Below are 26,691 nucleotides of genomic sequence, written 5' to 3' on the forward strand. Positions count from 1 at the left end.
ACAAATAAATTGGAAACATTTTGAGAAAATGATTGTGTTGCACAGTGAAACATTTTCATGCGTTTCCTTCCTGAACCAAGAATCACATATGCACAGAATGGAAATTCCATATCACAATATTTTCTAGCTCGAGATTACATATGTTTTCCATATTTAATTTATTAATGTTTCCTTAATAGTATGCAGATGTCACTGTATTTATTATATAGTAGAATAAATGCAACAACCTTTATGGGGGCTTAATTAATATTTTCATTTCATTTACGAATTTTAGTAAGGCAGAAATAAGTTTCTGGTTAATCTTCATCTCTGTAAATGAGTGTCTACAATATGTATTTTCACAAATACATAGTTAGCATATTAGTTTAAGATTATTAGTTATACATGGATTGCGGATCACGCTCATTTATAGTCTATTGGAATGTCAACAACGTTTGCACTTTGTATGTACAACAGAACGTATCTCTCTCTCTCTCTCTCTCTCTCTCTCTCTCTCTCTCTCTCTCTCTCTCATCACAGACTTTTGTTTGAAATTATTCAGATTAAATAATTGTCTAAATAACAAGCTTTCTTATTTTGTAGACATTACCTATACGCTTATTTGGACAAAGAAGAAAGAGTAATAAAATAATTTTTATTAGTTATTGCCGAGTTTCACTAGGTAGTAACGAAAAACACTGTGATCACGAAAAAGTGGCATGATTCGTGACAAAGCATGTTCCACGTGGTCCGCACGCCATGTTTCGAAAAGCAAGTTAAAATATACAAAGGTGCAAAAGCAGTTTTTCCAATCTCGAATTATAATGAGAAGAAACGTGTTTTATTCTAGAAACGAAAAATATTCCACGGAAGCTCTAGTCTTTTTTTTATTGAAACAATTAAAAATTAATTCCAGTAAAAAATTAAATAAGAGGTAATTGTGTTGTATTCCTTCAAGTGACCGCATTTTGTTAAAATGGTATTATGGAAAAGGAGAATATTTGTGTAATAAACATTACGTTATACTTGCAGTGAATGGAGTTTCCTTAGAATAAACTATCCCCTGCCCTTATTCACGCGAATACTGCAGTATACGTATGTATGTACATCTCCAACGAGAAGTTTATCATTCGAGTTTAATACTCGTGATTGCATATAGAGAAATTCGGATTAAAATGTAGCGTTTCTTTTTAATCATTTTTCTTTTTAAACGTAGTTACTTGCACGGCTCTCGCGTCTTCTCCTCCAAACAAAAATGGAGCATAGTCTAGTACAGTTGCATCAATAAACACGTCTTCTGCGCTATACTATTCTTTTTACGGGCTGAACAATTGTATCCGCAATGAAATTGTCAGAGAGTAAAACATACTCTCATCGTCACCAAAATATTCTTAAATTATCGGGTAACTGTGCGTTCTACGTGATATGCACATTTTCACTGAAAATTAAAACTCTTCGGAACAAGCAAACAACAAACTGTAAAATCTTATTTTACTCAAAATAGAAATCGTTATCGCTGAGGAATTAACTACTTAATCGATTGCTAATGTCACATGTATTACCTACATTTTCCGAATGATATAATGCGGAATCGTTTCTCGAAATAAGAAGATTCTATAAAATGCTGCAGATACGGTGATTAGCGACTGCGGATCATATTTTTATGGAGTAGGGTAAGGGACCCAATTACCGTGCCTGTCTTAATTATACTTATTTTCAAAGCATAATAAATATTAAAAAATCAGAACATAAATTTTTTTCATTAAAATTTCTGTTAATACACATATCTTTTTTAATATTCATTTTTTACGCTTTAAAAGTAAGTATATAATTAATATAGACACAGTAATTGGCACATCCACAGTAGTTGGGTCGAAGGGGGAAATTTATATTGCCAACTAAAAATAGATTAAAAATATCATTGAGTTCTGTTAAATGCCTTCTTGTCATAAAAAAATAAAAAAAAAAAACGCGTAAAAATCCGCAGTCTAGCGACGATCGAACAAATTGTGAGAACTTACGTCCCCTACAGTGATTCGATCAGTTCTCGAATCAAGTCAGACCAAGGACATTGCTCCGTTACGCTACTGATTGTCAAATACAATTTCCAATCCCTAGTTAAATTCCGCCCCAGCTCCCTTTAATATCAATTCTCCCTTGAATCCTGTCGTTCAAAGTGTAATAATACTGATTGATTGATTGATTGAATAACGCTAACAAAAAGTCATCGATTGAAATCTCTTAAGCTTCGAACGACTCTAGTCTGCGTCGTCTCGTCAAAGTGGACTATCAAAAAGTATCAACGGTGTCCACCCGCGTTTAACGCTGACCCTCGACGAAACACGTTCGAGTAACAGTAATGTAACTGTAGTATAAGAAAATAAATAAGATTATATCGTGGCATTGTTTATACACATTCGTTCATTCAGGCACGTTAGAACGATCCCGCGTCCCAACGAAAACTCCTCGAGTTTCTATCGATCATGATAAGACCTATTTTGTGCAATCTATTCCATCGATAGATTTACATTCAACGTATTCTCGATGGAACGAAGCTAACTTTCTTGAGGTTCTTTGTTAAAAATTTAAATAATAAATAAAATACGAATGCGTTAACATTAGAATGATCTAGAGTACTATACATAATTAATTGAACGAAACAATTGAGCGAACAAGAATTAGAACCGCATCTCTAGTGTTTTTCTCTAACACTTTTTAATTGTGTGATAATACGACACCCTCGTTCAATGTTAAGTCACAGTTCGCATCAAACTTTTTGCAAATTTAATTATCACCCGTCCGTTTGCATTAAGATATGCTTCAACTTAATGTAACAAATTACTAGGTTTAATCATAACAACTCGGTTTTCGTATTTCGTTCGGTAAGCACTAAATGTCATGTTGTATGTTTTGTTTTTTTTTTTCGTCTCGCAGTAACTACGTAAGCGAGACAAATTTTTCTGCTCTATTACTATACTCGTAAGAACATCGAAGAAGCTCATAAAGTTTCTCGTCTCTGTTGTCAGCTATGATCGAAATTGAACTGGTCAACTTGGACTTTCTCTTTGTGTCGCTTAATCTAAAGAAAAAAAAAAACAGCTTGACCATAAGCTTGAGTGATTGCGTACTGTGATAACAATGTGTGTAATCATTTCCGGATAACCTGACACTTAGAGTTACGTTCGTGGGCATGTTGCTCGCGCGAGGGTGGCGGATCGATTTAATTCGAAGTACTTAGCCTGGATAACTTCGGCTCGATCTCCAGGGACTTGTTGTACAGATCCTTGTCGTTCAAAAGCAACGACGGATCCAACAGGTAGTTGGTTACTTTCGTTATCAGCTCGATTCTATACGGTGTCTGCTGGAAGTGCCGTATTTCTCGAATCACGTTCGCGATCTAGGAAACAAACGTTACAATTCAAGCAAGGTACGTTCATGCAATCTATTTATTTATTAAAATTGCGTACCATTCGCATTTTCGAAAAGTTCAGGAGGCCATCTTCGGTTATGGTTGGTGCACCCTCCTCTATGGAGGTGAGGTCGGTTAGGTACAGTCCTAAATAAGGAATGCAGGGAGGATCGCACCGATGCAAAGCATTCCTGAGATTTTTGAAGCGTCCGTCAGAAGAGATGATGTTTTGAAGTTTTTCGATAGTTTGCTTCGTCTGAAACATTTATTTGTCACTTAAACATTGTTACGTGCACGTGTTTATCTGAAATTTCAAATCAATTCGCAAGCAAGTCATTAATTCTATGATTTGGTACATTAGTATGAACCGATGATGATCGTGTTCAATTTAAAATGATCAGTTTTGTAGAATATTGCTGATCGCGAAATATGAATTGAAAAAGTATGGAAAAGTACGGAATGAAATATTTTGGATAGAAGTTGTATGGTTTCGCGGGCATATTGTGTTGGTGTCGATACGACCTAGAGATGACCTTAAAAACACCTATAAAGGTATACTTTGAATTTTTTAATTGGAACCTATATCTTTTTATTGTATATTATTATTGCTGCCATCGAGACGAACCACTTGCGATGCATTTGTATATGTATAATTTACTTCGGGTAATTTATGTTGTGCTGTTTACCGGTTTCGAAACTTTCTCCCAAGTCTTCTTCAGTCTGTAAACGCTGCTGTTCGTGAACGCTGCGCAAATTTGAAGCACTCCGTTGTAATTGTGCAACACTCTGCAGATATCTGCCACCGCAGTCCACTTCTCGATCGCATCCACCCTTGCAGACATATTGGAGCGTCGAATAATTTCCGAAACAACTAATCGATTGACTTCGTTGAATCTCTTTGTCATTAGAAGAATGTGAGGAGCGCGAGTTGCTTTGTCTGCTTTCATCCACGCTTGTCCAAGAAATTCTCTGCACAGAATACAAAATAATTAAGGGTTAATTATAGTTATGGTCGTCCTTTGTGGGAATGTGTTAACAGATTATTCAATTTTTAAAAACTGGATATCTAAATTAGTCATTGAGAATTTTTTGCATGTGTTTGACCACGCACGGTAGGGATAGGTATACAAGAAGTTTCGGTAGGTTTAGTGTTAAACGACTGTTAAAGGAAACATGTAATTGTGGAAATATTATAAAACTCACTCGTTCGAAATGGATATGAATATTTTATGGTCTAAGTATGTCATTTGTTCTGCAATGGATATTGCTGACAGTGTTTCAATGTTCTCCCTGCTTGGAACCTGAAATCATATAAAAATCAATGAATGCGTTATTGTTACACAAGAAGAGTCGGTATTTGATACCACTTTCTTAGTTCGAGGTCAACTCTCAAGATCATAGTATAATATGTCAGGGTGTGACCTTGACTTTTCATTGAAACGAAAATTGAGACGAAAATCCCTAACGGTGCAATTTGTAGAGCATCGAAAACTAATTCGAACTTTCATTCGAAACATGTCAAATTCATGGGTCAAATCATGGATCAAAAATCATGAGGACTGAATTGACTAGATCACCCTCTATAATTCGAAACGGAAAAATTTTCAAGATTATTTTTAAAGATTATCGAGATCTCAGAATACGTACAATAGGAGGAATTAGAAGCTTCTTGACGTCGACCTTGTTGCTGTCCTGCTCTTCCTTGATAATTAATCGGAGCAGCTGGTTAGCAACCTTATGTTCAGCTGGTAGTAGATGCGGACAGTAAATGATATCTTCCAGGAACTTAACCGTTAAACTTTTCAATTTCGGGTCAGACTCAAAGTCTTGAGCGTGCTTCGACACCCAATGTCTTAGAACATTCAGCACGCCCATCGTTGCCGCCGTCGATATGAATGACTCTTTTCGTCTGGTATTATACGATCCCCTTCGATTGCTTCCATTGATCTCGTCATCGAGGCAGTTGCTCGCTGCAGACGTTGCGGTAGCGAATGCGGTAGCAGCTATCGAGCTACTGCTCCTGAATATTTAACAATAACATTGCATCATTGTTTTATTTGTCAATTTTCCATCGACAGTATAAGCATTTTTATAAAAATAATGGCGACAGTACTTTTTAAACTATTTGTCGAAAATAATCACGGAAATAATTGTTTTTCTTATAATGTTTGTCATTGTCATGTGTGGTTAAAATTTTTTATTGACATTTTTACAATATGTATATCAATAATATTTTCCGCGATACTTTCACTTAGAGGAAAAATTGATATTCATTTGAAGAAAAATGTTGGACTTCACTTGAAACTGATTTAATAGCGAACGTTATACGTCATATATGTAAAAAGTAAAATATATTTCATTGCTATATAAATTTGACGCTTTAATGTTACATATACGGTTCAATATTCTGATAGTGAACACAATCACTTCGCTATTAATATGTAATTTTATGCTTACATCTCGTTTACAGCATTAGAAAAATGACGCTAATATTATCTCGTCTATAGCGTTGGAGCAATGGTAGTAGGACATTGCGAAAAGTTACGTTTATAATCGTGAAGGGAGCAAATAATACAACAGTAATGCTTTTACATCGTTAACAAGAACAACCAATTATTAGGTTGGAAAATATAAAATTGCCGATCCGCGTACAAGATTTTCAACCCGAGTATTCGTCGCCTTCAAATAACTTGCTTTCGTTGGATAAAATGTTACGTAATCTAAACTAATTAATAATAATTTGTGTATTATACGGACCCCTTGATGAAGCTTTAACGCAATGTTCTTTTTCAGTTGTCATTCCGAATTGCAAGACTTTTGAAAAATTATCCTGTCCGCCGAATAAATGGAATCTACCAAAGATATGTAAGTCTGCTGAATAGGGAAAATAGATCTGAACTTGGAAGTTTAATTCGTGCAGTTTTTCTACGGTCATTTGTACAAAACAAGCTAAAGCATTGTTATGTGACAAGGTCATACTCTTAACGATTCACTAAAGCCGGTTGCATTTTTTGACCACCGTTCATGCATTATCTACACGTTGCTACAGGATTGTTACTGTTACATGCCAGCGTTAACAATTGTTGTTATGTACATCTTTATTCGAAACGAAACTTTATCCTATCTGCGACCGGCAATTTTATATGCACCAACCTAATATTTCCAGTCTCTGTGCACATCCTGCACATCCTGCGAATCCATTCGTTGACAGTGAGTGAGTGAGAGAGACTATAATTACCTACTTACACGCACGGTTCGTTTGACTTCTGTGCTTCTTTGTACAATCACACGAACACAGGCCTAGTACTTTTGTACTGAACGATTAGGACTTTTTGTAAAATAAAATATGTCATATCGAGAAAACTATATTCATGTAAAGACTTTTATTATTGCTTTTAAAAATTGTCTACTATTTATGTTACCACTTGCTAACTTCTATATATTTGTAATCGTAACGAATAGCTTTGTTTTAACATAATCTTTGAACACAATGATAAAGAAGTTTGCAAACAGTTCCATTTTTGATCATCTACAAACGGTTCTATACTTTCAAAAACTATCTACTATATGCTTCCTGAGAATCATTCGAATTATGTTGAACGTTTAGTACTTTTTCAAAATGTTGTATGGACTACGTGTGAATATGGTAGCACGAAAATAAATTAAAACAATAATTTAAAATTTCTTTGTTATGTATGTAGAAATAATCGTAGATAGTTGTTCTGAAAAAATGATTGCAGATTTTTCGACAAAAAAAGCCTTTCTGTATTTTTATTTGACTCCGTGTACACACCTACTATATTCATTAAATTATTAACACTGGCTATCAAATGAAGGAATTATAAAGTAAAAACGACGATTTCTAAAGTTCGAGAATTGAATTCATGAAATCCTATATTTGAAATGTTAACGACCGTGAATATTTAAGCACCGTGTAATAAAAGCCGAGTTTCGACAGATGAACTAACATATTTCGAATAATTCTGGTATGAAATCTAATGTGCACTAAGAGGCATATTGGCGTTAAGATGACTAATAAATACACTGCGGATTTTTATACAAAATAAAAATTTTCCAAGTCAATTTTACGAAAAAGAATTTAAATAAAAATATCCTTATTCTCCAATTAACAGAACACCAATTAACAGAAAGCGTCTAATAGGTGAAAACTATTTCTATTTCGTTTAGATCGCTTGTCATTTTGTAGTGCAGTGAAGTGCAGATTATATGTAGTAAATCAAAATTATAAAGTAAACATTATTTATTCATAAGTCTCCACGATAGAACAGAAGTCGAAAGTGCAGTGTTTTTCGAATAGAAATGAAGTAAAATAAACATTTAATTACATGCAGAAGTATGTAAATAAACAATTGTATGTCATTCAGGTGATCGAAACATTTACTACAGTGAGGAGTACTTGTGATATATCTTATTGAAATATGTGAAAAATTCTTAAGATCTCTTGCGTTATACCCAAATAAGAAAAAATCACTTAGTATTTACGAAAATATTAATTTCAGCAGCCGGCACGAAGCATGATTCAGTAAAGTACCGTACGATTTTCTAATATGGAAATCTTGAGAGCATTTCCTTCTGGAATCTGTTAAGATAGTCTCTGATAGGAAACATCCTGGCTAACCCTTCGTTTAGCCCTATAAACAGAGATTTAGCTGCAAACCTTCAACTCATTGGAAACGACAAATACCAGTATGCGTTCATTTTCATCCTGTTTGGTCAGTAACTGTGCAGTGATGTGCAGAATCACGTCGAGTCGCGTCCGTAAGAATCAGTTCTAGTGAGATCGGGTTAAAGTCCTCTTCGAATCGAGTTAACCTTATAGATTCCGTTATTTCGGTAATAGGTACTTCTACATATTTGGTATTCAATAATTGCTCTTAGACTCCGCGTTGCCAGATCGTCAACACCGTGCACCTTAGGTAACAATACTTTTATTGTACACTTGTATTCAATTCAATCGCGTCCAACAGAGATTTTAGCCCACGAAAACTATACCATCTTTGTGGTTCCCTGATTTCGCATCAGGTTCGTCTATGAGTGATCCAACCTCCCAGCGGTTCCCCAATTTCGCATTATTTCGCATTCTCTCACTCTATTCGCAGCCCTGGCTCGTAACAACGCATTCAAAAGTATATTTTTACCGAACAATGGAGTCTTTGAATGTCTAAACAATTTCCAAGAACATAGGTGCATAATCGAAGGTAAGAAGTGAATGCAGTGAGCATTGGTGTTCGACTAATTAAACACTTACGGTGAACGTTCGGTGAGTATAAACAGTTAACGATTACAGGAGGTGTATAAGTAACTTTTGCGGTACACAGCTCATCATGCGGCACGCAGAACGTAGAAATAACGTCTTTCCAGAAACTGAAAGGATGACACTTACCAGAAAGATACAGGTCCAACGCTATGAGTGATACAAAACGACATATGAAATACAGTTGCATTAAAAACAACTAAAACATTATTTCGACCAGAGAAATGAGTTTTCATGAATCACTTAAAGAGGGTTTACACACATTTGGACAGGCACGAGATGTAGATCATTTAAAGGTATGTTTATGTATGTGAACGCATCTTATAGAAAAATGCTTAAGAATAATGTTTGCGTGGAACAAAAAACGATTACCTATATAAACATATTAAAATTTTGACACAATTTTCTTTCCTATTTGTCGTAAGATATTTCGATGGCCGTAGTTTTTTTTTGTGACATGCAAAACGATTTTTAAGGGTAGTGTCGCGTTTTTTAGTTGAAATAATCGGTGCGAATCGAACATGATTGTTCAAGTTTCATTGATTTTCTTTATTCGCTTGGGAGAAAAATTGACAGAGATAGAACAAACTGTTTTAAAAAATCTATTTTGAGTAAATTGCTATAATTTCGTAGATTTAGAAGTTTTCAGAAATTACCGTTTAATTTACCGAGTAATTTAATTGTTAAATTTGTACGAATTCTATCCGCATTTCCATAGCTAAGAAATAAATGGGCCGCAACAACGAAGAAATGTATACTGAATAAAAAAGGAATAGACATATGCAGATGTAATGTTAATCTGAAAAGAATATATGCTAAAAAATAATGATCAAAAATACACATAAAGTTCTCAAAATTTTATGTACAAAATATAATAGTTGCGTGTAAAGATTAAACCTCTTCTATCTAGAGAGAGAGAGAGAAAGAAAGAAAGAGAGAGAGAGAGAGAGAGAGAGAGAGAGAGAGAGAGAAAGAGGGAGAGAGAGAGAAAGAGAGAGAAAAAGGAATATTATAGGCGGAAGAAGAACACGTAAGTAAGTCATCGAGATAAAGCACTCATGCGTAAGAAAGTGAAAAATACCTTTATTGCAATAAACATTCAGTAGCAGTACCGAGAAACGAAATAGAGATAATTCTCGTAATTTTTGAAAAGTACAAAAGCCTGTACAAAATCAATGTCTTAATGGATATTCGAGGCACACGACGGTAACGTTAAACATTATTTCAGGATAATACTGATGCGACACTGCTTTATTGTCCTCGAGGTAGTGCAACACCACTGTTCCTCTATCGAACGAATTACATAGTAGAACCTCGTTAGTTGCAACATCGATTATTTCACGAAATCTCGTTCGTTGCATACTAGCGACTCCCACTACTATTGTAGATAAGTGTTCAAAGTTCTGGAACTCGTGGTGGCTAGGTAGAAACAAAGGATGATCGAGACTACGAATCGCTATGATCCCATTGCTTACCTCTTTCGTGCAACGAGCGAGGTTCTACTGTATAACAACTGTTTGTCAATTTTGCTCGACGGTACGTTACGCGAGGCGATCAGCTCTCTTGATTATAGTCTCGAGAAAAGGAAAACCCCGCGATCGATCTACATGCGCACTTTTCGCGATGCGTACCGACACATAGATGGAAACATTAAAACACGTCAGGTATACTCGAACGAACCTTCGTTGACTTTGTCGGGAGCTGGTTATCACTACCCCGGCTTTAGCTTTGTCATTCTGCGGGATTGCCGGCTGCGAAGCCATTTCTGTTTCTTGGATCGATCTCCTGTTCACCAAAAAACTCTGAAAAAGAAACGAAAAATGTGTGTGCGCGCGTGTGTTTTGTTTTATACGTGATTGAATATGTTGAGAATACTATTCTGAATTTTTTCTCACCCTGTATTAACGATTTAACGAATTGGTAACAATGCTCGAGTGAAATCGTGTAATGTATAAGAATAGTGAAATAGTTTTCGGCGCGCCCGCCTATCAAGAAAAGGGATAGCGCAGACAAACAATTTGGTAAAAAGCAATTGATATCATAAGTGAACTTTTCAGTATCATTAGTGAACTTTTAGGTGCATCTGTCAAGAGAACGCTAATATGGAGAGACAATTTGGTAAAAAGCAATTTTAGGTCACATACGCTGGTGATCGTAGAAACAGAGCCGCTTCTTGCGTTAGCTGGTGGAGCGGAACCAACCGAGGCTCTGTGCAAGTAATAATTTGCATGGTACTGTTTTTGCTGTACTTTTTCCGGGGACTGAGGCCGTGTTGTCGAGCCAGTAATCTCGCCTTCCGCTGGATATTGTTTTTCTTTCTCTTGTCTGCTCGTGTCTTTCTCTTGTCTGCTCGCGTCTTTCTCTTTTTCAGCCGTCGCAGCAGATTTCGCCAACGGAGTCGGAGGTGTCTTCAAAGGCGTCCCCACTGATTTAGGGGCCTTAGCGTCCGAGTCTTCGTAGGTGAATTGTACGTCTAAACACATGATTGGAAATCGTTAATCTAGGGAGTGAAACAAAAAAAAAGGGTTCACAACTTCTGGGTTGGATTGGCCCGAGAATCTGATATTTTCGAAATTAGAAATAGTTTAACCTAAATGTTTTAACATATATTTTACTGTTAATATTACATCCGATGCCTTTTTTAGCGAAAGATTACAACAGTGATTTGAATAAAACTTTTAACGAAATATAAAGTGGACGACACAATAAATTGGAAGAAACGCAAAACCTAGAATTTCGGGTACTTGATATTCTTAACTTTTTCTGTTACAGGCCTATAGATCGCGTTTATTAATCGTTTTATTATGAAAATCGGGCACATGTTGTAAAAGGGGTTGATATTGTTATTATTAATCAAAACGTTATTGTTGTACCGTCTTTCAATACTTCCGTTGCGACTGGCGTATCTGTCTCTTCAGAGACGCCGCGGGAAAAGGTCCCTCCATCTTGAGGACTTGATCCAGAGCCTGATCCTGATCCAGTCGATCCAACTAATGTAACGGAGCTCACGTTGCCAGGCGAGGAAGGAGCACTTACCACAGTGTTGTCTGAAACCACAAGGATTGTTCTAATTACCATCAGATTCTGAATACGTCAAAGAAATAGTGCTACAGTAAAGTCTTGATCTACATAGGTATGTTCGTGCTATGACATACCTACTGTAGATCGTGTACAGTGTACAGCTACTATAGTGTATGCCCCTCAGTGGACGGGATAGGCGAACTGACTAACAATAAGATCGTGTAGCTCCGTTCGGTTTATTGTTAGATCAAGACTTGGCTGTATCATACATATTATGGAACCTCCACAAACATTTTGTTAGTGGTAGCATGTAACTCTGACCTCTATTCAGTTTTATCGATAGCATTTCTTACCGGTAAGTGTCTCAGAACTCGACGAAGCATTGATCACTTTGGGTATAGTCAAATGGCAACCATCTTTTTCTTCTATCTTCTTTTCTTCTGTCTTCTTTTCTTCCTTTTTATCTTCCTTCCCTTCTTCCGTCTCATCTAGATCCGCTTGAATGCTGATCTTGCGAAGCATAGCTGGCGACTGAACGTCAACGGATGCAGTGGATGATTGTATAGTTGGACTGCGTTTTATGATCGACGGAGCTTCCGCGATCGTACGTGTCTGTCTATCTTCTTCTATTGAATGAGTAATTTATAGCATTTAATAGTAGTTTATTCAAGAAATAAAAGTTCATAAAACTCGGCGATGAGGATCAACGTCTACATTAAAATTACCAAAATATTTAATATTAAATTCTTAAATTTCAATTTTCATAAATTTACCCTTCTTAAGTCCACCCTTCCAGGCACCTTTTTGAGCGAGAGTGTATCCCTTATTGAAGTCACAGGAACTTTGACTCTTTATTTCGCTGATCTCAGATTCATATCCTAAACAGGTGAAAAGTATAGTTTAAATACTCTTTTCGGAACACAATATTAACGTAATTTAACAGTATTCATGAAATACATGTCGGCTTTTCTGCTTCAACAAACACGTTCTAAGGAAAACAGTTACTGCACAATTTAGTACAAATTAACAATGAAATTAGAAAATACCGGAAACGGAGCTTCTTCTTCTATCATGTATTTGTAACTGTGTGTCTGCACCAACTCCCAATACATCCAAGGATCTAGAAACAGAATTACGACTGTGTCAAAAGCAATATAGACGTATGTAATAAATTGTTTTTCTAAGAATGTGAATATCAGTTATTCTGATGATTAGACGAAATATTTTTCGTATCAATTGTAATAACATAATTGACATTCTTTTAATCTTCATCTTCTACCTATTTTTATCATAAAATTCAAGTCGGGAAAAATGGAAAATAATGTAATAATTGAGGAAAGTAAAAAAAAATGGCGGCTGCTTAAAGAATATAATTTTGTCCTCTAAGAATAATTAGGTTAACTATTCATAAAAATTCGATAAACCAAGATATCAGAGAAATCGTAAGCTACATTGAAAAGTATTTGTTCTTGATCAAGTTGACATAAAAAATTTTTGCTTGCTATTGTAGAACGTCGCCATTTTGTAATTTTAAATGACAAAAAATATGAAAGTAAAATCAGAGCGTTGCTAAATATTACCTAAAAAAATATTTCCATGAGGGGCAAGGCGATTAACGCTAACTACACTTACTCAAAGGAGCCTGCGTGTATGTCGGATCCCGGTGGTTCGGACTCGTAGAACACTTTCTTCAGGGCTTCCAGAACTATCACGCCATCAGTGAAAACTCGGTACGTCAACAGAAACGTATTGAGGAAATCTATGCTGAGGAACCGTAGGTCCGTCAGTTGCTGAAGCAACCGTTCAGGCGTAGCTGACCGTATGTGCGGTATTTTACGAGAATTCAGTTTCCTACTGAACCTAATGTCTACGTCATCCTTGAATAGGCTCGGATCAGCTTTGATCGCCTGTGGCATCGTGATAGAGCTTGTGTCCGACAACGACGGACAAATTAAATGGTCGCTGAAATGGATGCTGTCCGTGCACTGGGTGATGTCGCTGATCCAAGCAGCTTTTTCCTGTGTACATCGTAATATTCATCGGTTCAAAGAAAAGGAAAAAGAAGAAAAAGATGAATGTCAACGATACCTGTAAAGAAGCAGCTACAAGGTGCACCGTGACTTGAGGCCCGCCAAGCTTCAAGTCGACTATAATCTTAAAATCACGATTCTGAAGGTGACTGTGACTACTCGTATTCGCGCTTGCGCTGCCACTGCTCTCGCTGATTCCGCTGGACATCGAACATACTGACAGTTCTATAATCAGTTCGCAGTCATGGCAATAATACATTAATTTATATATATAAGTTTTCAATACTCCATTTCACGACGGATCAGCCAAGGCGTAGAAAGCTGGCGCAGTTTCAAACTAAAATAATCTATGAAGGGTGTTCGCGGTAAATTGGTCGCAAAAATTGATCACATTAGGCAAAAATCAAAATATCAAAATCAATGAAAACAATTTTTTAGGCGAATGTTTGTGAAAAAAAAAATTATAGGGTTTTGTATGAATCATGGTACGAAATTAAAGAAAAGGGAGATGGCGTGTCTAATGGCGATGTGGGCATTAGCTTTCCATGAATTCTGGTTCTGGTTTATAATGATAAAATGTTTTTACTTCTGTAAATTCTACGTATCGATCATGCTGTGTAAGCAGCAGCAACGGCGAAGATTGCAAATAGCTGGGGTAGCTGGAATTAATAAGCGTTTGTATTAACGGTAATATCATTGAATTACCGTCATCATCCGTGTTCGCTCCTTCGCTCGGATCCTCGATCAACACTGCTTCGGACAATGGTATCTTGCCAATTTGGGGAACCAAATTTAGACGGCCGTCATTATCTGATCGCGTTGTTAACAACAAATGGTTCGAGAAGAGGAAGCACTGCCTAATTGCTTCCTTGTCGCCTTTACCCCCGAATGTCGCGCTCAATCTACTTCTGGCTCCTTTTGGCTTATCCAAAATTTGGATAAGCGAACCTGCAAAACATAATATTGTATAATATAATATGTTTATATCTTTGTGCATTCGATCGATTGATTCTATGTTGCTCGTACTCGGAACATAACAAAGTGACATACGACTATTTGGTGAAACTTTGGGAGAACGTAGTTCTGAGAAAAACCCCCTAATTTTGAGGGCTGATTTCACCCCTTCGATGTGAACGATGGCCAGCGAAAAATAAATATGTGTAAAATAAATATTGTAACAGTTTTCAAACCCTGTAAACAGTTTTTTTTCTAAAGATTGAGAAAAGAATTATTAAGATATAAAGAAACCTAATTGTCGTGTTCTGCCGCAAGTATAGAGTTTTAAGTCAAGAAAATATTATGGAGAATCTTCGGTGTGACTTTTCTTATACATTGTACTATGGGAAAATATGTTTGCATAGTGGCCATGCAATCCAGGGGTACGTTTATATTGGAGCTGCGATAAACAATCGGAACGACACGATGAGAGCGAAGGGTAAAAATACTATACATTTGATAGTGCTATAATTGGAATATTTACACTGAAGGAAGCAACGACCAGAGAACGCAACGCGTAGCTACATAACGACCTGCGGCGATGCAACAGATTTCGAAAATCATTTTGTTGACTTACCTTGTTAGGTACTCGTCATTAATCTTTCCTCGCAAGAAATTGACTTGTTATAACAACTTCACCACTTTCTTTCAATCAGACTGCTTTTATCTTGGACGAAATGTAATCAAAACTTTCTATTTTCGATCGCATAAATTCGAAAAACGTTTGTAGACGAACCCTTAGAATATTTGGCAAATAGTGAAACTCTCCAAATTTGTTTATTTCCGTATTAAAAGTATGCACGCAATGTTTATGTTTACTGCATAAATTTGTTCCGGTATACCATATTGCCAAACACGATGATAACAATAGTTTTTCAGAATCACTCATCTTTGCAGGACCCTAAACGATTGAAATTGTACCGTTCTCGCAGCTCCACTATAAACACACCAGAGATATAAATATTCAACAGCTTTTGTCGCCGCTCTGATCGACGTTCCCATAGCTTTTACCCGCAGCTTCGACATGCATAAATGTACCCTAAGGCCGAACACGAGGAGCCAGGGCCGTGCCACGAAAGGAATTTCGTTTAGGCTAAATTTTCCCACCCTCGATAACAGAAGGCTCTCTACAACAATTAACACATTTTACATCTCGCAGTCCCTATTTTTAAATGAGATCGAATTGGATCTGTTTCTCTTGCAAATAGCGCAAATAGTGATCCACTCGATGTGAAAAAAAGGACAACGTAAAATCGGTGAATTTTCAGTTTCGTTTATAGTTCATGATGGCCAAGCGATGTTTCTAATTTTATTGGAAAGATGTTTCGGGATTGTTTCCAAGTAATTTGAAAAATTTGTATGACAATGTTACGACAGCCCTGATAATTATCCATGCGCATGATCGTACGGATTTTCCCTGTATTGCCTTCACCGCAAATACAACCCCATCGATTCTGGGAAACATAAATGCACGCTTGCGCTCTCCAATTCGGATTTCCGCTTCTCATGGACAGCGGATAGGTAGCGTCGAATGCTTTTGTAATTGAAACACACGTGAAATACTGAACACTTTTATCGAATGTATGCATATTAATCGGTTGACTATGTTAACCGATTCGTGTTATGGAATATGAAATACTTCTGTGATTTGGATTTTTTAAGAGCTCATCGAATACAATATTGTATTTCATATATTTCATCTGACAAAGATATAAATACTTGATACAACATCACGGCCGAACATAAATGGTAAATGACTTCCTTGAATTTCACAAGCGTCCTTTGATGCCTGCATAGCTGCATCGTGTATGTACAATCGGCTGTGCGGTTTAAGATAAATAATTCAACCACCGAGCTTTGAATTTTGGGCGATATATTGCTGGAAGAGGAAGTATTCGGTATTCGATGTGCTCTTAAATACAAATTATGCAAGTATTTTACAAAACATAATTACGAATCAAGACTCCGTAGATTCGCGATAAGGTAGAGTGACGATGTTACCGACAAAAATAGGCGAAAAATGGTTTTACGTGCCTCATCTTTTCGTCCTCATACGAGAATATTTTTCGCTGGGAAAGGGCTCATTCGAAAGAGGAAGGTTCAATCTAGCGCGCGCTGGTCATCAGCTGACGAGATTATGCAGATATTTCGTAGTATAAGCGTTAGAAGTAGGCCAAAAATTGACGATGCGCATGCCGTGGAATCCAAGCATTTTTGTGCCATTGGATGAGTTTTCTGGGCGAAATCGAGAGTAGCGCGCACTAGAAAATATCTCCAGCTACAAATTGAGCTATATTTTGTCTTGATTCTCTGCGAAATAATGTCAAAAACTTGAGGCACGTTTTGGGCGTCAGAATTCATAATATCGATAATACAGATCAACCAATTTGACAAGTTTAGTCACAGATATAAGACCCGTTGGATCAAGACCAAGACGGATCTTAAGTATTACTCTGCAAAAGTCACGTGACACGTAGAAAATACCATGGTGTTTCAGACAGTATATTCGATAGAAGAATCTTGTAATGACACAACATTTTTAAACTCTTTTTGCCCATCACTGCTCACGGATGTCCGCGGTGAAACTTCGAAGCGAAACTCCCTTGCGACTAGTCCGACCGAGAGAGTTTATCGACTGTGTTGAAAAGTTTCGCCACACCTGTGTCTCGGTACGAGGTAAATAGTTAACGAAACAATGAGAATATCGATGGGATTTTGTTACCGACGTTTGGCAACGAAAGAGAAAAAGGAATCCCTACTGAGAATACTGTAAATCTGTTTTGCGGCCGAAAGCAATCGTGCTAATGTCTATTAGGTGCATACGTATACAGCGATGAGCAAAATTTAATAATTCGATGAAACCGTTTCTCCATCAAGGAATTTACAATGAAACCAAGAAGTATTCGAACACTTCGAACACAAAGAATTTTGTGAAAAATTGTCGATATTTAACCTGTGATCATTTCGTTGGAAAGAATAATACAACAATAAACCTAATCTCATTTTAAAGTTTGAAACTTCAAAAACTACTATTCGGTTTTACGTAAGACCATTTCACGTGCTACCAATCGAAGCGTCTTCGAAAACATTAAAAATTATTTCTCCGGTGAATGAATCGGTGATAGATTTGAATATTGAAGCCTCCCCTTTTCAACATTTTATTAAGTTTTGATTAAGATATTTTTATTTATTAAGATATGACCAAACTTTTTCCTTGTTTTTATTTTATGGCAAACAGGAAAAGAAAAAATTGTCGTACAAGAATGTTTTAAAAATTTTTGTGAAAAATGGATCTTCGAAAGGAGGAGTGGTATTTAACCCGAGAAGCCAGATGGAACCCTATTTCAAAAACTTTGGGCGAACCCTAAAATTTTTGTTTCTAAGTGGTTGTTCTCCTTCGATTAATACAATATTACGAGGTTCAAAGAATATGAGGATGTTAATATATTATCAAGTTGAGAATATCAAGTTAAGAAATAAATTATATTAATTATGTTAATTCCACATGGGTTGGTGCAACGCGCAGATTTATGAATAATGAAGTTCTTCGAAGTAGAAACTGCGAACTAGTTTCTGCGTGTTCGTTGATTCGCGCGCATCTACATATACATATGAAACACACGTGGAACAAGATTAGAGAAAAGTTAAGTTTTATGAAACGAACGTACCATTGTATACCTTCGTTATTAAATCCAGTTCCACGAAGTCAAAATGACTTTGTCTTAATTAAAACGTAATGATTTCAATTCGCTCTACGTATTTTAATAGTGGCTACATTGTTCTATTAAACACTATATTTGATATTGTGCCTATGTTATTACAGCCTATTTATTTATCTGCTTTATCAAATGTAGTAAGCGATATATATAGTGTGCAACTTCTGTGATCAAAGTAAAACAAAAGTAACGAGGGGTTGTCAAGGTAACGCACATACAATGATAGTCGATTTTTAACAGCTTTCGGAACAATTTGTTACAAACGTTTATGAACGTTTTGTAAACGTTTATAAAATGAATGTAAAAATGTGTAAATAAATAGATCTTGACCGTGTTGGCGTGTCATTTATCGATATGTCATAGCACGAATGTACCGTGTCTCGTTTTATGTCAAATTTCATCCAACAAGAAGGACTACACTAATATTATTGACTGGTACATTGACATTGTTAATAACTATTTGAATCATGTATACATATCATGTATATCCCACTTCAAAAACAATATTGCTTACCTTGTCTGACGAATACTTGATTAACATCGAGCAGAATATCGCAGCCTTCAACGATCATTCGTTCCACCGACAGATTCTTTCGCAAGCTCTCAGTTTCACTGACCTGAAAAAATATAAACATGTAGGTACCACACTGATCGGTACGTCGTTCGAAGTTAGTTTATGTTTAAGAATATACGCGCGTGGACAAGATAGAAAATATTGAAGTAGGGTTTCTCTATGAGAAATTTAAAGTACGTGTAGAACATGTTTTTGTCATCGATACCTCGTCCCGCATCTGCCTCGACAAGTCTTCTAATTGACGTTTCGCATTTTCCAAACTTTTGCGTTCCACGTGATCGAACGGAGTATGTGCCAAGATTTCGTTCAGTGTAACAATATACTTTGGAAACTGAAAAACAAACAAGTAGTATTGCATGGAATAATTAACTCATATTAATCGATTTATTAGCTTTGCTATAAAATTAACAGCCTCGACCGAAGATAAATAAAACGTTATATAAAGCAATTTCAAATTTTACAGAACACAATTTCATCCCGTGTTTTGGTTTTTATAAAATTAAATGGGACTATGGAAGTTTGCATAAAGATTCGCAGTCTACTTACAAGCTATAAATACGTGAACATCAATAAGTTATTAATAATAGTTGTGGAGTGTCGAGATCAAATATTAAATGGCAGATCTGTTCACTAATTTTCACTGAAGAAAGCATCGGTGTAGGAACATATAAACTCACATGATCCATAGGATATGTTAAAAACGTCTCCAGCGTGCGTCCTCCGCATGCAGTTTTTTTCTCCAATCTAGTGAGCAACGCCGCGAATGACGCCGATGACTGCTTACAGTGCGTCAAAACTTGAAGGCTATAGTGATGGTTTCTGACATATTCTTGATAAATTGATAACATAGGTAGCAACATGTCGAACAAATCGCCTGAAATCATTGAGAAACACGTACGCTTCAGTCGCCATTCTATTCGACACGATAAATTAATGAAACGAAAAGTTTAACAGTAAATTTGAACGACTAGAACTTGAATGAGAATCTGTTGAATTCTATGATAAATGAAAAGTAAAAACTGAAATTTGATAACGAGATCGTCATTTTATTGTGACGAGAATGTACTGGTTTTGAAATTGTGTGGATTAATTCGTTTGATAAAGTGTTTTCAGAAGACATACCTAAAACTAAAGTGGGCCAGCTCTCCATACGAGACGTCAGACCTTTTAAAAAGATCTGATGGAAGAATAACAGGGATTCGCTATTTAAAAATATACTATTCACGTCCTCGTGACAACAAGGAGGCTTCTTTGAGCTTGCAGCCATCAAGAAAGGCCTCAGAAAACAGCTGACTAAAATTTCCATCTGTCTCGTGTAATCTTCTTCAGCTTCCACCATATTGAATACCAAACTGAAACGAAGAAAATTAATTAATTGCAAGCACAGTGATCTCTTGATATATGGTACAGAGATGTGCACGATATTTCTAAAAAATCTACCCCCACTACCAAACTTTCTTGTTTTCAATTATTATTTGATTAAATTTCCTACTAAAATGAGACCAAACATGATACATAATTCCAAGCATATTCGCTTGTTCAATCGAGACGATTCTGCGAAACGAAAAGTAAGAAAGACAAATGAACAGGAAAAGCGACGGTAAAGGCAAAGTTGTTCGCGGCGAAATTAGCGGACAGATTCACGTGACGAAAGAAAAAAATATTGATACTGTTACGGTTCCAAGTGCTTGATAAAGTAATTAACCTTTGCGCAGGCTAGAAACACGTTATAATTAGCAAAACGGTGGCACGCTCGAAGCTAATGAGTTTGCGCTTCGAGCAGTTGATACTCTTACGGTTGAAGCAAAAAGACAACAAAGTTATTTCAAACTTTCATATTCTGTGAGGAAATAAGCTCGTTACGCCCGTGTACGCTTCGCTTTTAACTTCAACGAATTTAACATCGAGCTGTATCGGTGTTGATTAATGAGTTAGTTGTTCGTTACATCGCGACATTATGCCCCGTTCAAGCTGTGTTCAATAAATGCAGGGTGTTTTCTTTATAACGAACCACTAAATTACTTGCAATATTACTGAAAGAAACTGGACAACAAATTAGAACTGCCTAAATAACTCCAAGCCATCTTGTAGTGATAGAGTCCCTCGAATGTTGTCCGATAGGTCACTCCAAGGTCATGAATATTTGCTTCATTATCAACAGAAAAATGAATAGCTATTGTACAATACCGTTAGTACACTAGGCAGATTAAAAGAATTTTGGAATATCAATGTACATATTATATTAGTTGCAGCTTATAAAAATCAATAAAGGAAACAAGAAATTTCTGGTTGGCTCCTGTTTCTCGTAATTGATGCAAACAATTTTAATTTTGCATAAAAATCCGCAGTCTGCTTATCATCGATATTTATGACACATGACATTTTGATCTCGTAATGACCTTAATGCTAAAATAGAAATACTTTATTGGAGCTTTTGCAATTTGTTGTTAATCAAATAAATTTTCTAACGCTTCTCTATCGTTGTTCGATGCATATTTTGACACCGTGTAGACTACTCTTAGGAGGGAATATGTCCAATTCGGACACATCGATTTTTATGACATTTTCATGGTAGACCCGGTTCTGTTTTTTATACGGTAGAAAGGTTACCGTAAAAAGCGCTCAACACAGCACGATTCACATGCAAAATAGAAAATTGATTGAAATCGAAACCGAACATAGATGATAAGTTGTTTTCGGACAAATTATGTTATTCCAAACAATTTATACACGTATAATACATACTGTATACAGGGTGGGTAAGTAAGAACTACTATTTAAAATGGCACAGTATCAGTATTGGTTGTATAAAAAAAAATATTTAACGAATTATGTAATATGTTCAGAGACGCATCGAATAAGTACAATTCGATGTTTTTATATCTCATATTTTCCAAGATATCGCGGTGACCTTGAATTTTTTGCATCTGTCGTTTTGTAATATGTATGCACCACGTTGTCGCCGACGCGACGGAAGGACGAATCGAGCGACCTCGTTATGTTTACGCAAAATTGAATATTCTATCGATTCAAGGTGACCTCGAATGCTCCAAAACATTTTCGCCGATACAAAAAACATTTGCATCCTCCTATACTATCCAAGTTTTGTACATGCCGTTCTTACGAATACCGGAAATACTCGTTTTTACTGTGAAAGTGGACGTTATTGGGAAACACGTCTCGCAAATAGAATCACGTGCAGCGAACGAAACTCGACGATGTATTATTGAGGAAAGATCAGTCTCACCTGTTACGCTTCCGCATGCTTTCCGCATGAGGGCTTTTGATGTATTGCTCTACGATCTGTTTCCAACGTCTTCGGCATAGCCAACCTCGAAAGAAACTCTGAACTTTTTTTATCTTTTGCATCTCCAACGGAGACGGTAGTGGAACTCCTAAAGTCTCCCCGCTGTCGAACAATCCCATAGTATGCGAAGTCGAGCCGTGCGACGTAACTCTCAGTTTCTTCCTTGCAGCATTCAACTGTTAACATAATGCGGAAGACTTTGATATACAGATATACAGATTAACATTTTGACGGCCGCTGTCATGTATGCGCGTGTCGCCAGATCGGGGAAATCGAGGGGAATACGGTTCTCACCCCTTTCTCTCTCTTTTTGTCTTTACCGGTTTAGTCCCGTCACGTGACCGGGCCGTGGTAGAAGGGGAAGGATAGAATGGGAGACAGGTCTGAAAGATCTGGCGATACCTACTGCGTATGCGTGATTTTTCAAAGTTTTTTCAGATACTTTTCAGTTTTTTTGTTTTCATCTGTAGAAAACAAATAGAAATTCTGAACTCACCTCGGACCGAAGTTCCTGCACTTCTAATGAAAGATCTATGCATCGACTCTCGTACTGCGCCTTGTCCGTTTTCTCGCTTTCCGTGATGCGCAACAGGTGTAGGTATTTCTGTTCGAGATGCTCCTTCTGCAGTAGTAATTTGTTGAAGCTGTAATCAATGACCAAGTTTGCGGTGAAATGGACGTCTCTTCGCGGCACGTTGAAAGTATAGGTATCTAAAAATCGGCGTACAGTTTGCACCAAACTAAAGTAGAATTTTAACACAAACGTTTCTCTTAAGGACGCATGTATTTTGATTTTGAACTGTCCAATTTCGTGAAGTATAGGCACGTGTCCTTGAACATGTGCACGAAAGAATTTGTTTACTTGCGATACAAGGGTAGTCACGTGACTTTTGCAGAGCCAGCAGGTCGGTAACTGCTGTATAATTTCCGTTCACAGCCTTCAGTCACTGACTTAAGATCCGTCTTGGTCTTGATCCGACAGATCTTAGGTGTCTGACTAAACTTGTCACATTTTGTGCTCTGTATTATCGATATTATGAATTCTGAAACGTGCCTCAAGTTTTTGGCGTTATTTCGCAGAGAATCAAGACAAAATATAACTCAATTTGTAGTTGGAGATATTTTCTAGCGCGCGCTACTCTCGATTTCATCCAGAAAACTCATCCAATGGCATAAAAATGCTTGCATTCCACGGCATGCTGATCGTCAATTTTTGGCCTACTTCTAACGCTTATACTACGAAATATCTGCATAATCCCGCCAGCTGATGACCAGCGCGCGCTAGATTGAACCTTCCTCTTCCGAATGAGCCTTTTACCAGCGAAAAATATTCTCGTATGAGGACGAAAAGTTGAGGCACGTAAAACCATTTTTCGTCTATTTTTGTCGGTAAGCTGGTCACTCTAGATTATCGCGAATCTGCGGAGTCTTGGCTCTTAACTATATTTGCAAAGAAATCTTTCAAAACATCGATACATTTCAGTACATAAATCTGCGGAAGGCTCGTACGAGACCAAGATGCAATCGTGCATCGAGCCTCGCTCCACGTTGGAAATATCACGCGATGCGTTCAATCAGTTGAATTGCCGGGTATTGCATGCAATCATAAAAATGGAGATACGTATTTCACCGATGGCGATGCGATGGCGCGAACTTAAACCGTATTTATTTGGCAGAGATTCATTTCAAATGAAACGAAATATGGATTATAGCGCAATAATGGAGAACCGTTAATCGTTTACGGAAAATGTTTTATAAATAGATTAAAGATTTTACTTCAAATTCACAATTTTACGAATCATTGAAACGATTAATCAAATCGAAATGCATCCCTTGCATGACACACGACGGCTACTATTATGGGCAAGTAGAATAAATATACCTATACATAGGATTTATGTAAAATATGAATTTACGATTGTACAATAAGTTATTTAAATTTAATGAAACATATATATGTATATATTTATATTTTCACAGAGAACAAATTAACACGTGAAACTTTACAAGTATATGGCTCGTTTTGCATTACGCTCTCGTATTTCCAAACATTGTAATTAATTTTCGTAATTCAAGTTACTCCAATTTTGAAATTTCGATTATTCGAATCGCGAGGTGATATGTACATTCGATGGCTCGATCAGATTTTGAACAGTTTTTCAATCAGCGATAATTTTCATATTTTCTGTCAGAATGCTGTACAGCTCGACACCTCGAAATGAAACGCGACGCGGCACATCTCTTTTAGAACCTAACATAACGTATGTAAAATTCAAAGAGAGCTCTCCGAAAAATTTGCGTTCACTAGCGTCTTTGCTCGAGTCGGTGCTTCAACCCTCTGATCTATTTAAAATTTAGGAGTCATTAAACCTCGAATGTCGGCGTCCCGATCGTTTAAACTTTAACTTTTGTTACCTTCTGACAAACGAACGTGTGACTCGAACTCCGAGAGCTTGTAGACCGTGCAAACATTTGACTTAGACTCTTTCAATCAATTTGAACAATGAAATGTGGAGCGAACCCCATTGTTAGATTTCAGTGTACACTCCCAATTTGTAGCTGATGTTTTCAGGCGAGCATACCATGATTCACTCTGAAAACCTCGAAAAACGAACTTCTCCGCCCGCCCGATGTGTATTTAGTCTGGGTTCTTCGATCTACGATGGATAACGAGTGCAGTGCAGTTGGTACAGCGTGAAACTGTTCTCTTCACGGTTCACGTTCCACCGAAAGGAAAAGGTATGTAGTTTGATGAAGAGCATGCGATGACACTGACGCACGTAGTATGTGCTACACACAATGTGCTCGTTCCGCGCACCTGGAGGCATTGCCAGGGTGATCACGTTTGTCAGACCGGTGCGACGCGACGGAAGCATTAAGGTGGTAGCAACGTGAAAAAAGAGGGCGGTCAACCACGATTTAGAAATTTATCCTCCCGCGCAACCGAGCTGTACAAATACGGACGATAACTTTTCCCTTCATTTTTCAGAAGGTAACGACGAGCGTTCCTCGAAAAGTTCCAATTACTTCGTTTGTTCTTTACTTTCTTTTATGTCCCGCCGCGCCGCTCGGTTCTCAGAGTGCACTACGCTTTAATTATACCCTTAGGTAATTGGTTTTTCCAATTCGGGGGAATACTGTAAAAAATGTAATAAGAGCTTGCAATTACGCTGTCTTCCGGATCTGTAACACGCTCGAATGTCTTTGTTGTAACTTTACCGGTGTAGTTCCGTTTAAGGGGAAAACGAGGTTGATTCCTGGCTGATATCAATGACCTTGAAATACATGTTACCATAAATTCATTCTATATTTTCGACTTATTTTCTCGTGTAGAATAATCTCCTCCACGTTTATACCATATTGGGACACCCTGTAGACATATGGAATTAAATACACAGTTTACGAAACTAGTACAGTAAAGTTGTTTTTTAAGAGAACAGCGTTGAATCGAGATATCTATTGTTCCTCGCGATGAGTACTGTAGAATGCAATAACAACATTTTTCACCTTGAAAAAGTCGGTCAAGGTCAATTTTGCACCACACCTTTTATAACAGATCTTCGCTGACCCTATGGTGCAGAGTGTAGAGTGTAGAATCTCGTTGTAACGGTTTGTACACATAATTTCTTAACACCCGGTACGTCCTGTATTTGTACATTCGGTCGATTCATATTACGATACAGAAGGATAAAGTCAACTTATGACTAAAGTCCTAAACACAATGTCACTACCGTAATATGTACGTAGCCAGAACTGGACCAATTATGAGCACATGTGACCGAATGCATCCGCATAACAACGCTCAGAAACTTTCAGTAAAATCAAAAGTATTAAACAATTATTCGTATTATTATTCGAATAATTTTGCAATCGATATGCGAATAAATAATGATGAATATCTTGTTATTGTACGAATAATGAATACAATTATTCTGCGAATAAAATATTCGACCAAAAGGAATTTATTCGAATAATTATTTTAGATAAATATTTATTCGGAACAACTCGAATAATTACCAACTCTGATAAGAGTCACTGTAAGCATCCCTATAATCGATCTATGGTTTTCTGATTTTAATTATTCTATCCCGGAGCTCCAAATTACGTGTACGGAACACTTACCTTGCGCTTCGTATGGCATCGATCCATGTTTTGCAATCGAACTCCGTGGCCGCTTTCAGCTCGTACTTCCGTTCGTTCTCTCTTCTGTAGGATATTGCGAAACAGTGCTGAAATAAATTAGGACAGAACGGTTAATGCAATGTTATATTCCATACACTCAGTGTTTACTTAATTTTTTAATCGAGCAAACGAATTGCGTCGGGGCTCGCGATATATGTACAGCGATTTCTCCATATATGTCGCCATGGCCTGGATGATAAAC

At 36.9% G+C, this 26,691-nt stretch overlaps 1 protein-coding gene across 3 annotated transcripts in view; it reads right to left on the reverse strand.

Annotated features, from left to right (window-relative positions):
- Positions 1–2,797: 2,797 nt before the first annotated feature.
- Positions 2,798–26,691, reverse strand: part of LOC143354182 (ras-specific guanine nucleotide-releasing factor 1) — a 69,402-nt gene continuing 45,508 nt past the window's right edge. The window contains exons 6-27 of one of the 3 annotated variants that reach the window (XM_076788046.1): positions 26,430–26,536; positions 22,804–22,951; positions 22,248–22,483; positions 20,123–20,352; positions 19,678–19,874; positions 19,206–19,331; positions 18,941–19,043; positions 14,420–14,662; positions 13,773–13,930; positions 13,317–13,702; positions 12,731–12,804; positions 12,458–12,562; positions 12,038–12,310; positions 11,537–11,710; positions 10,808–11,136; positions 10,344–10,465; positions 8,793–8,813; positions 5,036–5,408; positions 4,592–4,689; positions 4,075–4,357; positions 3,447–3,644; positions 2,798–3,376 (exon numbers count right to left, since the gene is read on the reverse strand). In XM_076788046.1, the coding sequence (XP_076644161.1) occupies positions 3,200–3,376; positions 3,447–3,644; positions 4,075–4,357; positions 4,592–4,689; positions 5,036–5,408; positions 8,793–8,813; positions 10,344–10,465; positions 10,808–11,136; positions 11,537–11,710; positions 12,038–12,310; positions 12,458–12,562; positions 12,731–12,804; positions 13,317–13,702; positions 13,773–13,930; positions 14,420–14,662; positions 18,941–19,043; positions 19,206–19,331; positions 19,678–19,874; positions 20,123–20,352; positions 22,248–22,483; positions 22,804–22,951; positions 26,430–26,536 (4,161 nt within the window). In that variant the 3' untranslated portion in view covers positions 2,798–3,199. Of the gene's footprint in view, positions 3,377–3,446; positions 3,645–4,074; positions 4,358–4,591; positions 4,690–5,035; positions 5,409–8,792; positions 8,814–10,343; positions 10,466–10,807; positions 11,137–11,536; positions 11,711–12,037; positions 12,311–12,457; positions 12,563–12,730; positions 12,805–13,316; positions 13,703–13,772; positions 13,940–14,419; positions 14,663–18,940; positions 19,044–19,205; positions 19,332–19,677; positions 19,875–20,122; positions 20,353–22,247; positions 22,484–22,803; positions 22,952–26,429; positions 26,537–26,691 lie in introns of all 3 variants that reach the window. The other 2 variants (XM_076788045.1, XM_076788047.1) reach the window with 2 other exon arrangements.

The sequence above is a fragment of the Halictus rubicundus genome, chromosome 5 (assembly GCF_050948215.1).
Source record: "Halictus rubicundus isolate RS-2024b chromosome 5, iyHalRubi1_principal, whole genome shotgun sequence".
Lineage (NCBI taxonomy): Eukaryota > Metazoa > Arthropoda > Insecta > Hymenoptera > Halictidae > Halictus > Halictus rubicundus.